This window comes from Dysidea avara, chromosome 3 (genome assembly GCF_963678975.1).
Source record: "Dysidea avara chromosome 3, odDysAvar1.4, whole genome shotgun sequence".
Classification (NCBI taxonomy): Eukaryota; Metazoa; Porifera; class Demospongiae; order Dictyoceratida; family Dysideidae; genus Dysidea; species Dysidea avara.
The window spans coordinates 17,926,958-17,942,877 of NC_089274.1; the positions used below are offsets into that span (position 1 = coordinate 17,926,958).

The 15,920-nt window shown below is 38.7% G+C and overlaps 1 protein-coding gene and 1 long non-coding RNA gene across 3 annotated transcripts; one reads left to right on the plus strand and one right to left on the minus strand.

The window, feature by feature from the left end:
- Nucleotides 1–1,615: 1,615 nt before the first annotated feature.
- On the minus strand, nt 1,616–13,776 carry LOC136249859 (solute carrier organic anion transporter family member 4A1-like). Of its 2 annotated transcripts, none has more exons than XM_066041985.1 (6): nt 13,516–13,764; nt 9,314–10,261; nt 9,116–9,269; nt 8,908–9,061; nt 3,135–3,295; nt 1,616–2,159 (listed from the first exon to the last, which is right to left on the minus strand). In XM_066041985.1, the coding sequence occupies exons 1-6, from the start codon at nt 13,700–13,702 to the stop codon at nt 1,781–1,783; spliced, it is 1,983 nt and encodes a 660-aa protein (XP_065898057.1). In that variant the 5' UTR covers nt 13,703–13,764; the 3' UTR covers nt 1,616–1,780. The 2 variants fall into 2 exon arrangements, with proteins under 2 accessions (XP_065898057.1, XP_065898058.1); XM_066041986.1 differs by lacking the exon at nt 1,616–2,159 and adding an exon at nt 7,541–7,622 and having other exon boundaries at nt 3,141–3,295; nt 13,516–13,776.
- LOC136249862 (uncharacterized) lies at nt 2,331–4,865 on the plus strand. Its single transcript, XR_010698361.1, has 3 exons — nt 2,331–2,923; nt 3,888–3,942; nt 4,681–4,865. It is a non-coding gene; the product is annotated as an uncharacterized lncRNA (long non-coding RNA).
- Nucleotides 13,777–15,920: the final 2,144 nt, after the last annotated feature.

Consider the following 15,920-nt stretch of genomic DNA (forward strand, 5'->3'; position numbering starts at 1 on the left):
TCCGTAACCATTTAATCAGGTAGAGTCGATGCCGCTGAACCATATTATTCAAATATTGCATGGTCATATATACTGTGAGTGGCATGTTTAGCTTTAGTCTAAGTTAAGAAAAAAATTATTTTTATTTTGCCTACCTACCGACCCTATGTTTGCCTATCTTTTGCCCGAGAAACATTAATTCAAGTTGATGTGGCCTTAACACATTTTATGCATTCAGCTGGCTTCCAGGCTAATTGGATCATTTGCGAGGCCTGTACAAATGTGACAAGATATGTGCACTATGCTCATGAGACTAAGCTGATTGCAACACAGCATATGAGATAATATACAGTATAATTTACTAGAAATATACGAAAATAATCGGACTTATAGAACATTTGTATTCTTGCCCAATTTACAGATTCCATTGTGGGATTCCAAGTGATTTGAGTCGGATTCCAGCTGGTGTCGGACCCCCCTGTCAGCCCCCTATGCTTCAGCATACAGATTATCTATGACTTCAGTAGCTGATTAAGTGCAGACACCTTTTAGCATACTGCTCTTTTACTTGGATTTGGCTATTCCTAGAAAGGTTAACCTTGATTGAATGACTACTGAAGTGTCATGGTGTAGCTACAGTCATGCTATATTAGCCAATCAATTGTCCAAGATGATTGGTTACAGGCCCTATTGGGTGACTATACTGAGTAATTCCTTAAATCTATTACTTCAGATTCTATATTATTATAGTTTATCATTTGAAACACCTAGCTCTTTCAAGGCAATAATCCTAAGCATCCAGTGTGGATCTAAAATTGGCACTATATTACAATTCTGCGAAAGCTTACCAGGTAAACTGAATAACCAGCCAGTTATTATTTTACATAACTGAATAGCTGATCTCGAAGATATTCACTCAATAATATATGGGTATATATACTTACAACATTGATATCACACTTTTAGTAGGATTCTGATATAGCACTTGCTGTCTATTACTTTGACCACTATAATGACAAACTGTACTACAAATTTTTATATAGGGTATTATATGTTACATGTTGAGTGCAGCATGAAAATTGCAGAAAATGTCATTCAATTCAGTTAACCAAATAACCAACAGGTATGATCTGCTCAGTAACCAGTTAGGATATTCTGTCCAGTTACACTATATGTATAGTTGTGAGAAGTTATGGTCTTATAAGTACCAATAAAGATTGGCATTTTCATGTACATAAATGGTATAAGTTTTAAAATATAACCCATAGAAGAGACTATATGGCTCAGCTTTTTTACTACTTACATTATAATTAAAGGTATAAAAAGATGGTAGAGGTGCTACACCCCACCCCCTAAATCTGCAGTGATAAAACTATGCCATTAGGAAGAGCAGTTGCTAACTTGGAGTGTGTTTTAACACAACTAATAAAATTTATATTATTATGAGGGTGCAACAAATGTTATACCCAGTCACTAGGCAACACAATAAATGCACCAAATCACTGAGAAACAGGATATAGGATGACTGCCCTATATGGACTTGAGGTTTGGTGGAATTTAAACCACTAGAATAATCATGTTTGTTTGAGTTGGGAACTCCTGTCATTACCATGTAAACACCAGTTAAACAACCATGGAAAACAGTAATATGATTAAAGTATGTCACTTTCTTCAATTATGTGTATGAATACAGTTATGTAGTTACTTATGGGACACACACGCACACAAATTTATCGTATTTACACAATATATTATTACAATATAATGCACATAGCTTGTGCAGGAAATAAATATCAACAACTTAATAATAAGTCTCAGTATTACTTGTCTCAGTTTTAGCAGCAGAGCTATCATTCATAGGAGTCATTTCTTCACCATGTTTTTCCTGCTCTTCTACTTTGTCATGGTTACAGAAAGTGACATCAAAAAATATCCAAGCACAAAACGCAAACATCAAGGACAAAGCTCTCACTCCAAAAGTCATACCAAACATTCGAAGACTCAAATTGTTATTGTCATACACCCAACAGTTTCCCCTGATACCACATTCTTCTTGCCAATACAAACACGATCCATCAAATAGTGCACCAACTATGATGGGACCAGGAATACTACCCAACATTCGTAAGAACACAGACTGTAGTCCTAATGCTAAAGTTCTTTGTTCATCTGCAATACATCTACGAGGATACATATACAATACATTATACTATGAAAAGTTCACATGACAATCAGGGTCATAGTTCTAACTGTAAACTGTAAAAACCTTCTTGAACATTGAATGTAGTACACGTTGGCGTACTTCTTCATTTTGTATTACCTAACCGTATAATTATCATCCTTTGTAAATACTAGAGATGGACCGATACCACTTTTTACTGATATTTCCGATACGAATATTTGTACTGAAATTATTTGCCGATACCGATACTATACATTGAAGCCTAGACAAGTTTATTATAGAAATTTCATTGTTGTGATACATAGCTAGCTATTAAAATATCACAGTAATTGATTGATCTCAGTTCAATCAAGTTTTAAAATATTCATTGTATAACAGCTAAACATGATAAACATCATGGTAGATTACTAATTTCTTGATTCGAGGTAGTTTTCTTGTAAGCTTATTGATAAGGCAATTAATTGCGTGGGCGGCCGATAATTGTACAATGTTTGTTACAGCTTATCAACCAAACCTTTTCATGAAAAAGCAAGCCAAGTAGTCATAAACTTATTTCTTGAGGAACAACTGCACTACCATTTAATTACAAAGGATTCACATGTTCTAATATATTAGAATACACACGGAGCAATTGCAGCAATACTTGGAAAAGAGTAACAAAGGCTTTGTTTCGCTACTTTGTTAGCTCAACTAAGTTACTGATTAGCTCAACTAAGTTATTAGCTACTGGAAACTTAGCTTAGAGATGGTTAAATAAAAATGGTGAGTGTCTACTGTGGTATCTGTACCTTGTATTACCGATACCGATCCGATACCACTGGTATCGGCATCGATACCGATACTGGTATCGGTATCGGTCCACCTTTAGTAAATACCCTGACTGCTAGAATAGGACTATTGTACTAATGTAAGAAACATCTGGTTCCAATGGCCCTGTTATATCACACAGCAAATACTATGGCATTGTACACACCTTAAAGTAACCACTACATTAGGAATCTGAGTAGACATGTTGGTAATGAGTGCCAGTGCAATTGCAATCAGGTAGGGTCCAAGCATCACACAGTTCTCATCACAATATCCTTCTTCTGCAGTATCAGCACCACCACATGTGCAATTCTCAAATCTTGGCTCCTATAATTGCATACAAGCTAATAAGTTTTCATTCTATAAATTGTGGCACACTGATTGATAGTCTATCATGCATATCATAACAATTCAATATATTTTAATGCCTTCAGCTATAGTATGAAAATGTACTGTTTGTTCAATTAGAATTTTTTTTAAAAACTGATTCTACAAAAGCCTATTAATTTTAGCAACTTTTCTATGCTCACCTGTATAGCGCGTATATCATATAGGGGGTGGGAGGGTGCGGAGGGGAGGGGTGGATGGGGCCGCCCACGCACAAGAAGTGGTTGACAGTGAAAAAACAGTCTATAAGTATCATGCAACTGTTTAAATATATACGTTCTTTGATATTGTATATGCATTAGTTTGCCAGTGATAGTTATAAATGGCAAACAGAATGTAATGAATTGCCCGCCCACACACAATTTGCGCCTTCGTTAAAATGACCTTGCTCAAAGACGATTAAATGTCTAGGACGTAGTTTTCTGTATAAATACTTTGGTTTGTTTATCATGCTATAATATTGTGCTGCTGTGTTATGCTATAATAATATTAAGCCTATATTATTATTTTAATGATGTTTCTATTACTTTAGTGCACGGTGGGAGGTGGAAGTGTCCATGATGACGATTGGGCACTGTGCAAATAAGGTGAGTGTATGTTTTGTACAAAGAAGCCCACGTAGCTATGCAGGGCTCATCTTCTGTACAGGCTCAGCTTCTGTATAGTATTTTTGTTTTTTGTTTTTTCGAAGGGTAGCCAACTCTCACGCAAAACACCGAAATGGTGTACCAGAGGGGTTGCCAACGCCCACGCAAAGCACCCAAATGGTGTGTACGAGAGTCCCAATCTTTAAAAGCATTTAGTGAGATTGCTAACTAGTAACTACTGGTACAGTTGTTGATCTAGCTATTTGTGATCGATCATTGTCTACTTTGTTGAACTCACTTTCTCCATTATTTTTACGTGATTTTGGATTTGGTTTCTAAAATAATTGTATATTTCTGATTGGATTTCTCACATAGTGTACAAGAGTCCCAAGGCATTGGCTACCCCTCGCTTTTTACCAAAAGTCAGTTCATCTCTAGTTGACAAAGGTAGTCTGACCATCAAATTATGATATTAGAATCTAAATTAAATTCTTGATCACAGATACACATTTTCCTTGTTGCTATATGTGGTGGACCACAAAATTAACTAATGTAAACAACCCTTACCATACCTTGTAGTGTTTTATTTTTATGTGAATATGTAGTGTAGTGTATGTGTGTGTGTGTGTGTGTGTGTGTGTGTGTGTGTGTGTGCGTGTGTCTGTGTGTCTGTGTAGTGTGTGCGTGATAAAGATTGTTTTAAATTCACCAATTAAAATGTGACCATTTTTTCCACAGGTTTACATGCTGGAGATCTGCAAACAGCTAACTTGAAAGTTTTATAATGACCATTTTTTTAAAAAATTAATATTTATTTGATTACATGTACAAAGTTGGATCATGTGATCAAAATAGTTTAACGTGTTATTAGCATGATGTACAAGGACTATTGACTATTGAAAAGTTGATGAATTAAACATTCATGAAAGGAATGCTTCTCCATTGCAACTCGCCCACGCAATATAGCGCACGCGTCACTAATAATCAGTGCTCGGCCGGGGTATGCGACTGAGATGGTGATTTTTATAAAATTATTTGTATCATGTAAACGTTCGTCACGAACGGTATAACTAGCTGAAGTATTCAAGCAAGGAGCGATCTAGCCTTGTATTACCGGGATTCGTTAAAAAGTCCGTGCCTGAATTGTTGGGGTGAGCCAATATTTTCATTGCCAATGGTTTTATGTGTAATGTTAAACCCCCTACTTTGTACCATGAAAAAGGCCGTATTAAGCTGTTACGTTTTACGTGAAAGTAGATGTCATGCTGGCCATTCCTGCTAGAACCGGGGAAAGGTTTAAAAGTTATCTGACGTTCCATGACAGAGCCTTGAAAACCTGCTTCCAGTGTAGACGCGTGTATCTTGTGAACAACAAAAAAAAAATTTTTAAGCCACTTAATTGTTTGATATGGTTTGCATAACTATAGTATGCAGAAATTGTGGCTTACGGGGGTGATGGGTAGGCAATAAACATACACTTTTCACAGGGCCCACAAAGGTGCATAAAAAATAGTGCTACACTTTTACAGAGAGTTTCATGCTTATTCATCTCGCAGGTTGTCATAGGCTTGTACAGGATGTAACTTGAGCACAAATTAGAGAAGTAGCTACAGTGGGACCTCGTTTATCCGAACCCACTAAGGCCAAGCCCTGTTCACAACTTTGGATAATCCGTAACTTTGAATCATCCATTAGTGCATGCGTAAATGCAGTCACTTATTCAGTATATACCTGTTAAATGATGGTACTCATACTACTAATGGTCAACACTGTAATAAGAGCACTTAGTACTTCAATACAAGTAGGTTACCCCACTGTCTGCTAGGGTTTGGTCTGTGGTCACCTCCAAACTATCAGCAAATTAACCAATGATTACCACCAAACCATCATCAATCCATCTAATTAAATGCCAATGTCTTTGAATGGCTGCCCTCCAGCTGGCAAGCCAATAACTGCCTTCAATTATTAGTCACGTGCAGTACTTCAGACCCATTCGGTTAACCGAGTGTCCGGATGTTTGGGGTCCGGATAAACGAGGTCCTACTGTAACATTTAGTATACTACATCCCAGTTTGGGTTTTGAGGTATGGTACCACTCAAATGTAACGTCTTGTGAGAGTGCGAGTGATTATAAAAATTGTTAATTAAAGGTCGTGGCACCTGTTTCACTCGTGAGTATTCATCCTGTTTTGTTTGGGATAAACACTTGTGAACAAAATGGGTGCCACGGCCTTTAATTAGTGAGTTTTTTAATCACTTGCACTCTCGCGAGACGGCATTACGTTTGAGCGGTACTGTACAAATGATAGTTTTCACATCAATTTTATCAAGGGTTCTACGTTAAAATGTAACAAGAAAGGTGGAAGTAAAAGTAATCACTGCAGAATAATGCTTAAGGGTTCCTGATTATGTTTTGGAAACTTCCATTCCAGTGGTATAGCTACCATTGAGGCAGCTGCCTCGGTAAAAGTTTGATAACTGCATTTGAATGAAGGAAATTTATTTGGTACTGCCAAAGATCGAGATACTCTAATAGACCAGTCACCTAACCATAACTCTAATAGAGCAGTCATGTGTGCCTCGTCTTCTGGTTACACCGTTGAATTTGTATACTGCAAGGTAGTGCTGCCATCACCTACATGCATGCAATTACATATGCTCTATGTGTGTGCATGTACATAATAGAATAGTTAGACTGGGTTCTACAAAATAATTATTATCCACACAAAAACAGCCAAGCTGTGAAAAAAGGTGCGGTCTTAAAAAGCTTGGGTGAAAAAAGTTGTGAAATCAAAGGTGGTGGCCAACAAATGGCTGTAATGATGTTGGTATTAATGAATTAACAATGCACAGCCATTATTAAATTTTAACATCATTGCAACCATTTGTTGGCCATCACCTTTGATTTCACAACTTTTTTCACCCAGGCTTTTTAAGGCTGCACCTTTTTTCACAGCTTGGCTGTTTTTGTGCGGATATCACTTCTTTTTGTAATTGCAAATTCCAAAGCCAGCCTATGGTTGACCTTGATAATTCCTTTTAACTTTTTTCCCTTTACTACAGGAATCATCAAAGACTCCGTGGCTATATGAAGAACTGAAATAAGATGAATTTTGAAGGTTCGTATACCCCAATGATAGCTGGGTTGATTTGACTCAAACTAGGAATGGGAGATGCCCTACCCTGAGGAAGCTTCCACTGTAGAAATAGTTAATTATACCATTCAAGCACTATGGAGCTACGGATACATGAAAACTTTTATATTTATATTTTTTATTATTATTCCCAGGGTTACCAGCACCCCTTGCCACCACCCTGACATCACAGAACTATATGACACTACTTCTGAAGAGAGACAAGGAGAGCAAGTCTTCTGTAAAATACAGCACTGAGCAGCATGACCCATGCATACTACCCCTTAACGTTGAAAATACAAGTGGGGTAAAAGAACCCATCTCAATTTCATTGTTCATACTTCCGTTGTTTCTCATGTTCAAAATGTCGATAAACCATGGTGAGTATACTTGGGTACCACGATATGAAGGTGCAATAGCCTTAACTTTGACATTACAAAAAACGCCTTCAGATGTTTGCTTACCTATCCAGAATCCTGAAGCATAAACGTCTACACGAGCTCCATCCTCATTATTAGCTGTTGCATATCGAAGGCCAGGTCTCACCTGTAAAGGATGCATGAAAACGGCATTTTCTGGTTCTATAAAACGAGTATGTCGCCCGCCCACACTGGCTGTACTTGGCTGCATGACACGGCTACTTTCATAATTTTTGTAGAACGTTCTAGAACAATCTAGATTTTCCATTGGTAGATCTATGAAATTATGAACTTGACTATTGAATAGATTTTAACTAGAATTTTCATTTATAAAGTAGAAATAAAGTGAGGTGATCAGCCATGATAGCAGCGGTTCAGTGGTTAAGGACTCGAGTGTTCAGTATGGAGGTCCCTGGTTCAAACGCTGGTCAGTAACTTTTTTTCGACATTTTTATGTACCTTTATTACCTCACTATGACTGTTCTATTAGAGTATTTTGACCCCGCGATTTACAGTTGTTTGGTTTTTGCCTTGTAACTCTGTAGCTGTTAATGCGATTTCTTTTAAACCACAAAAGGTTTGAGCTATGATGAAAGTTATTCCCATAAGTGGTTTACCCTGTAGGCGTGACAACAAGTTGGCCTTTTTTAATGCAAATAATCGTCCATAGCTCTATGAATATTAATCAGATTTGCACCAAACTTGGTACGTGATTGTGCCACAATACATTCTTAAAGTGTACCAAAGCTCAAGACAATTGAGCTACATATTTGCATTTTATAATGGTTTTTGTAAAGTGTGTGAAAAGAAGAATCTAAGCCCCCGAGCCCCCCAAGCAAAGAAAAAAAACAACAAAGAAATTAAGTCGAATTTTGAAGGCTTATATTTCACGATTGTGTTAAGCAATCTTGCTCAAATTTGATATGTGGGGTCCTGAAGGTGGAGGGTGTTTGCAGTATAAAAATGATTCCATTTCAAGAAGGGAGCACGGAGCTACGTACGCGTGAAAACAGCATTTTATTTCTTCCTGTAAATATACTCACGATGTGGCGTGCCGGCTTTCTTGGCCGCACGACACACTACCGTGTGTTTTGATTATTTAGTAATGTAGTTGTGGCACTGGAACGAGTGAAGCTGCTACTACAGGGCCTAAAAGACTTTAAGCGTTTTAAAACTAAACTTATTCAGACCGCAAATTGTTGTATTTTCACAGCCGATTGTGATATGGAAAAGTAACATTAGTTAGTAGACAAAAACAACCCCATTATATCTAGCACAACACAAAGACTATGCACTGGGTGTTATGCATGCACATGTGTGCATGGTGTGAATTTAATACAAGGTAGTTTCTAGTATTTGTGCATGCATACATGTAAGCGTGTGTCATTGTTTAAGTTTATATGCTCACTCACATTTCTATCACCATTCAAAAAGTACTCATCGCAGCCAGCTCGGCAGGGAGAGAAATAGGTGATCCCATCAGAACACACTGGTTCAAATATAGTTGATTTACAGTCACAATGACTGTTGCAAGTAGCATTAAGAGTCTGATCATCAAATAGTGTACTATATAGATCATAGAAAAACATCTACACATCATCACACATTACAGTCTACTACCTGTTGGGATAAGGGACTGTTACACCAGCTATGTCATGTGTTGAACATCTCAAGAAGAATGCAGCTAGGAAAAAGGCTGCTATCAAATTGAGCACCGCAAAATATAAAGTCAATGTTTTAGTCATCGGTTTTCTTAAGAACACCAGAAGAGCACCTAAAGTTGAATAGATAGTTAGTGTCAAATAACAAACAGCTTACCCAACATGATTCCTACTCCAGCAGATGGTATAGCTACTGCTCCACTTATTAAACTAGCAGCAGAAGCAGAGAGACTAAACTGTGTCTGAACATATTTGGGGGCAAATGCAACAAGTCCTGACACTACTAATGCTTGAAGAGCAAATGATATCGTAATGCACATAAAAGGCACATTCGCCAATAAATCAAACACCTGGCGTGGAAGTTCTTTAAGGTGAAATTTAATGTTCAGGTCTTCTTTGCTTATTTCTCTTTTATACTGAATCGACATTTGCTTAATTCGTTCTTCTTGTATAAAATCAGTGTCTGGATACTTCTCAGGAAACATAAAAAAAGGAATACTTATCAATAATGAGATTACTCCACAAATAACATAACCTATCCACCAAGCACCCACCCAACCTGGATCGGATTCTTCAAGGGTGGTCTCTCTCCAAGGGTCAACATAAACTATAAGAAAACCACCTCCAATTCCAAACCCCAGTGCTGGCCCTACCACTGCCCAAGTATAAAATATACCAAGCCAAATAGGAGCACGTTTAGGATGAACAATATCATCAATATAAGATGTTCCTATTGTGAAGAGTGGAGCAGCTCCAACAGCAATCACCATATTTGCAAAAATAAATAGAACATAGATATTGTCTGACTTCCTACACTCTGGGGAGAAGTCATTCTGATCTCTGCATTCCTCAAGTGTCAGATTGGCATCTTTCCCAACATCATAATCACCAGTAATAAACTGTGGAGATGCAAACAATAGTGCTCCAATTCCCTGTATGAATACACCAGCTCCCAACCACTTGGCCTTGTGGGTCCCACCAAAATAACTGATGAAGACTACAGTAACTAATACAGTAATGTCAAAAGCACTTGATAACATTCCAAGTTGGATACTGGAAAATTTGTATCTTGTCTCCAGTGTTGAAAGCACAACAGATGTCAATCCTGAAGGTAAAGAATACACTAATGTTTTATGTGTGCATCAGTGTTGAAACCGTGTTCACCCGGATGACTCACTGAACCAGATAACAATAAGGTCAGCCCCAGATGTGACTCAGATTAATTAAAACTGCAGCATGGACATTTAGGTGTTTCATTAGCAAGTTAAGTGATTGGGTGGCTATATGATAAGTAAGTTTTGTGACCAAGTCTGCAAAAACAGGGAATCTAACTGGCTATAACTGGCTAACATCTAACTGGCTATGTAAGTGGCTATATAATACAAGTTACAGAATGCAGCTGTGTGATGGGGTGTAGTTTGTTCCCACACACCCTATTTTCACAGTACCAGTCACAAAATTATTAATGATCAATCACTGGGCATGTTTCCGCATAAGCTTACAGACACCAAAATACTTTTCCTATATATGTGGATGTGGTTTTGTGCATACCTACACCTTACTGATAAATTACCGTGACTCCAAGCATTCCCAATACAATGGCGTGGCTCATGAAAGAAGCTGGCCTGCTGCAGGACTAGACTATGACTCATAATATAACAAATGATTAGTGGGTGTGGCTACATGTAAGCCTGCAGACAACAATGAACATGGATTTGTGCATACCTTATACTAACACATAATCACGATAAGTAGGCAAGGTTCACAAAGGAAGTAGCAGGACTAGACTATGACCCTCTAATAAACTTCAACATAATTACTCATTTTACATGTGAGTCAGACCCGGTATTCTATAAAACCAGACAAAATGTGACCCGGTTGACCCAACCATGCTTACACAATAAATTATTGTATTACATATAAAATCCTGAGTGCTAGGAATGTAAGTAACCACTTGCCCTTGTTTGAACCCATCAATTAATTATGAGAAAAAAATTGCAGTGGTTTCTAGTTGGTTGATACTCATTACTCAAACTCTCACATTATAAATCCAATCTCATACGTGAAATCACTGTTACCATTATACTTACCACATACCTGGGTCAGGTCATTTGGGTGGGCCTTATCCACATTATAGAATATCACAGATCAGATTACATGTAATGATCATTAACTGGGATTATACATACTATAGTATATACAAGTTGGGCTGGATCTTGAAAAACAGCTAAAAATTAAAAATGGAATTTTTCTCAACAGAGTTAAGATTTCAGTCAACCAGATGATTAGTGATGACAGCAAAAGTGTCAACAACAGACAAGCATGGATTGGCTCCATTACAAATTCGGGAAAAGGCTATAATGGACATTGCACTTTTATGACTTCCCATAGGAAATGTATGGTGAAAATTTTGATTGGATATGAATATTGTGTCAGACATTTGAATGAAAAGATTTTGAAATATTTTTAGCGGGTCAAGCAGTGCTACAAATGAGCCAAATTTCAAGACTGTGTAATTGCATCCGTGAGTTATTAAATGATTTTGAGGATCCAGCTCACATACTCAGGGTAGCTCACATACAGGGAATGTGTATTGTCTTTGGGCATCTATGGAGCCACACCCACTTATCAATTCTAGGGTATAGTTACATTTCACTCTTGCCAAAAATCCTTTCTATATATATAGTGCAGTTTCCTTTATAATCTACGCTATAAATTCAGGATTAACTGCCGTAACTCATAAGAACTGTGCATGGGAAGATATAACGGTACTGCTCAAATGCAATGCTGTCTTGCGAGAGTGTGAGTGATTAAAAAACTTACTAATTAGAGGGTGTGGCACCCATTTTGCTTGCGAGTATTCATTTGGGATGAATACTCATGAGCGAAACAGGTGCCACGCCAGAGTCATTTGGGGTGAATACTTGCGAGTGAAACGAGTGCCACGCCAGAGCAAATTTTTTAATTGCTCGCACTCTCACGAGACAATGTTGTGTTTGAGAGGTACCGTGGAATGAATGTGAACAGTTAGTATGTGACCGTTATAGAATGACATGTGACACAGCCTGGGCACAACAAGACACCAACGGGGTGTTCTTGAACAAGCATAATGTCCAACCCTGATGGATTTCATGAATTTTTTGCATTCAGGTTACAGATGGCCCTCTTTACCAGTTGAGCATTACCTTACTCATGCTATATGAAAAATATACATAATACTCGAAGAGCATTCATGAGACATGAAGTCAAGTGCTATATTTGTCTCCACCCACTCTTTTGCATGCTGTATTTTGTGTATAGTAGTTGCAGTGATGTTTGAACTTTTGCTTCATACAACATCGTGCCCATGCAAAACTGTACCACATATTATTATTTCGTTCTTGACACACTCCTAGTAGTATCTGGTTTCAACCTTACTACATATACACTAAAACTGTTTATTGGCCAATAATTGATGTTTTATACTACACACATACCATTCATGTTAGTATGTTTCTCAGAGGACTACAAAGCTAACTTTATAACCACAGATTATAGTAATTATTAACTACCTTTACTGTTCCTTCCATGTCTACATCACTTCAACAGGTAACTTAACAGAAAAAAACATGCATGTTCACATCCTTGCATGTAACTATGTTTGTGACAAAACAGCATATGGTACAAACATGCAGCAGAGAAACACACCCAACACAGCCTAATGCTAACTGGTAGAATTGTAGCTACAAAGGCAACAAAGTTATGGAATGGTCCACAAGAACCAATCATGATCCTTACTACAAAGGGATCAATCTATGCTGGAAATGATCGAAATATGAGGACTACCTCAGGGGACACATTTTTTATACGAACTCTTTAAAATTATTGTCATGTAGTTAGGCTTCTCATTTCATCTTACATACACAATAGTGGCTGCCATAGTATTGCCCTGCCTGTTCCTGTAACTCAACACTGCAAGTAGCTGGCTGAAACTAACAACCTACTGAGTTACATTTGGTGGCATGCGTAGAACAAAACCTTACAAAGCAGTTCACATTACAACACTTGATGCCTGCACACAATGAATACTCTTTTTGAGGTATACCTGTGTCACCCTTATAAGGTTTCCTCGTGCCAAACTTGGTGTAGAGGCTAACCAACTGTGTGAGCTGGCACGACTACAGCCTAGAATGTGGTGTGAAAATATCACAACTTGAAATCTCACATTCAGGCACTTTTGCTGCGGAGATTGTACAATAGATGCACGCTTTATACCCTCTATCTCTCGCTCAATTTATTAAGCTACTTTGAGAGCTACGTATAAACTATGTCATTTTATTAGGCGTTTATCTACAGAACAGTACAACGTTATTACCTTACCAGACACAATAGTTCCCTCCACTATGCAGTAGATATTCAGTAGGATCAAGAAGACGATTGGCTTCGCGAAGATCTGCAAACAACGAGGTCGCCAAGGACCGAATCCACAGCCAGGCGTAGACCGATCGAGATCACCATTACTTTGCGTTTTCATTAAATTCGCTGAACTATCCTTTTTGTCCTCCATGGCTGCCCAGAACTCAAGAAAGAGCCTGGTGCCGATGCTTGTATAAATAAAAAGCGACCCGCCCACCAAAGTATCCTGGTTCCGTGTATGAGGCTGTGATAGATTCTGCCACTGAGTCCGGATGGTAGCGTTATATGGAATGATTACGTCATAATGAACTTAGGGACTTTACTGCTGCTGCTCTGTCTGAAGTATTTCATAATGTGGCCATTGAACCAGTGCTGCAACCCCTGTCTGGTGAGTCCTTTCGCTATGCCACAGCTAATGTGGAGGATGAGGCACGTTTAGATGTAAGTGCACATGGTTTTTGGGGAAGTCGTCATCAGAAGGCTTTCTTTGATGACGACTTCCCCAAAAATTTTCAATCCAACTGCTCCCAGTTATCGAAACACAGCGGTTTCTTCCTTGTACAGAAGGTTTGAATCCAACTGCTCCCAGTTATCGAAACACAGCGGTTTCTTCCTTGTACAGAAGGTTTGAAAGAGATAAACAAAGGATGTATGAACAGAGAATAAGAGATGTTGAAATGGGCTCATTCACTCCATTGGTTTTCTCCACTTTTGGAGGGATGGGTAGTGCAGCTACAGTTGCTTATAAGCGTCTAGCCATGCTATCTACTCAACGGGGCCAATCTTACAGCAGTGTTGTATCATGGATTAGATGTTCCACCAGCTTCTCTTTGCTCAGGTCAGCAGCGACCTGCTTGTGTGGAGCAAGGTCACACCGTGGCAGCCCTGTGACTTGACCTTGCTATTTCGGAAGGCCAAGTGTTGCCATCTCATTGATTTTTTGAATTTACAGTCTTTTTGTCCAGCACTTTTACCATCTGGTGCTGGGGGTGGTGGCAAGGGGTGCAGGCACCCCGGGAAAAAAAAATGTTATATGGAATGATTTTTGGAAGGACAGGTGAAGGAGGAGCCTCCCAACGATTTACCACGATTGTATGTCGGTGGATATATTAAAGAATGCCTCACTAACAGGTCCAAAGTCGGACGAGTCTTATGGAAGTGTGCACGTTGATTGATTTGATTTAGGCCAGGCAAACTTGATTGCCGCTGGTTTCTCATCCACAAAAATTCAGATTTCCATGCGTGTTAAAGAAAATACTCCAAATCAAGTGGTCTTTTACTATAAAGGTTAGCCCTAAACTCGGCTCTAAAGCCGTTTAAGAACTAGTACTTAGTCTACATTTTACCACCATTTCTGAGGTGCAAGTGACATTTGCTGTGCTGTAAAATAATCCACCTATTAATATTATGCCCCACCACCCCCCTCCCGGGCAAGGGTAGGGGAAAGGCAGGAATTTAACTTTTTTTCAAAAATCAAGTTTCCCATCGTGGGGCAAGGGGGGTGTCACGTAGGTACGCGCTGTAGGTAGATCTGCGACCACGGTAAAGGACTTGACCGGCCCAAATTTTGCTTTGACCCGTGACTAAGAGCTTTTTCGACCTTTGACCAGTAACTTAGCGACGATATTTCAGCACTTTTCGATTTTGGGTTGGAAGCTTTTTACCATTGACCATTGAATTGGCACGATTTTGGTGGCCTTTGACTTAGACTTTGACCACGGTCGCAGATCTACCTACAGTGAGTGCCTGTGTGTCACCCCCCCTTGTGGGGCATGACGAGTAGTCAAATCCACTTTGGGAAAGTAGGTTATTCTCGCAGGAAGTGCATAGCTTATAAAGTCAAGCAAGTGCTAAAATTTTTTAACAGTCAAATGCCCTACTAGTGGGGAGATTTTAAGGTCAAATTCCCCCCCACCCACCATTCCCTCGTGTACGCCCGGGAGGGGGGTAGTGGGGCTTAATATTGATAGGTGCACAATAGCCAGCCTTCTCAACATCAAAATACGTGTGCACATGATAACAGCAATAATGATGAAATTAGATGCGATGGAGTAAAATAGTATCGCGGGGGCCAGACTGCTTTTTTCTCTTTGTCATTGGGTAGGGAGAAAGTTTTCTTTCTTCCTATCCAATGACAAAGAAAAAAAAGCGGTCTGGCCATGCAAGACCAGGGATAAAAAGGGATGTAGGTGGGGATGAGAAACAATTAATCAACTGGTTTGCTTGACTTCATTGATTTAACCTTGGTTTTAACCTTGGTTTTAACTCTTCGCAATCAGCTAAGCCGTTCTTTCTTGCCAGGAGTGGTAGCACAAAATACAAAACAAGACATATAGGCACAATAAACAAACAAAAAAGCCCTCCTGGGT

Coding starts and splice junctions, on each gene's coding strand:
- LOC136249859 (XM_066041985.1), bottom strand. CDS start 13,702: ATGGAGGACAAAAAGGATAGTTCAGCGAATTTAATGAAAACGCAAAGT. Junction 9,270..9,313: donor TGGAGTAGGAATCATGTTGG/GTAAGCTGTTTG, acceptor ATTCAACTTTAG/GTGCTCTTCTGGTGTTCTTA. Junction 2,160..3,134: donor AATGTAGTGGTTACTTTAAG/GTGTGTACAATG, acceptor GTATCCTCGTAG/ATGTATTGCAGATGAACAAA.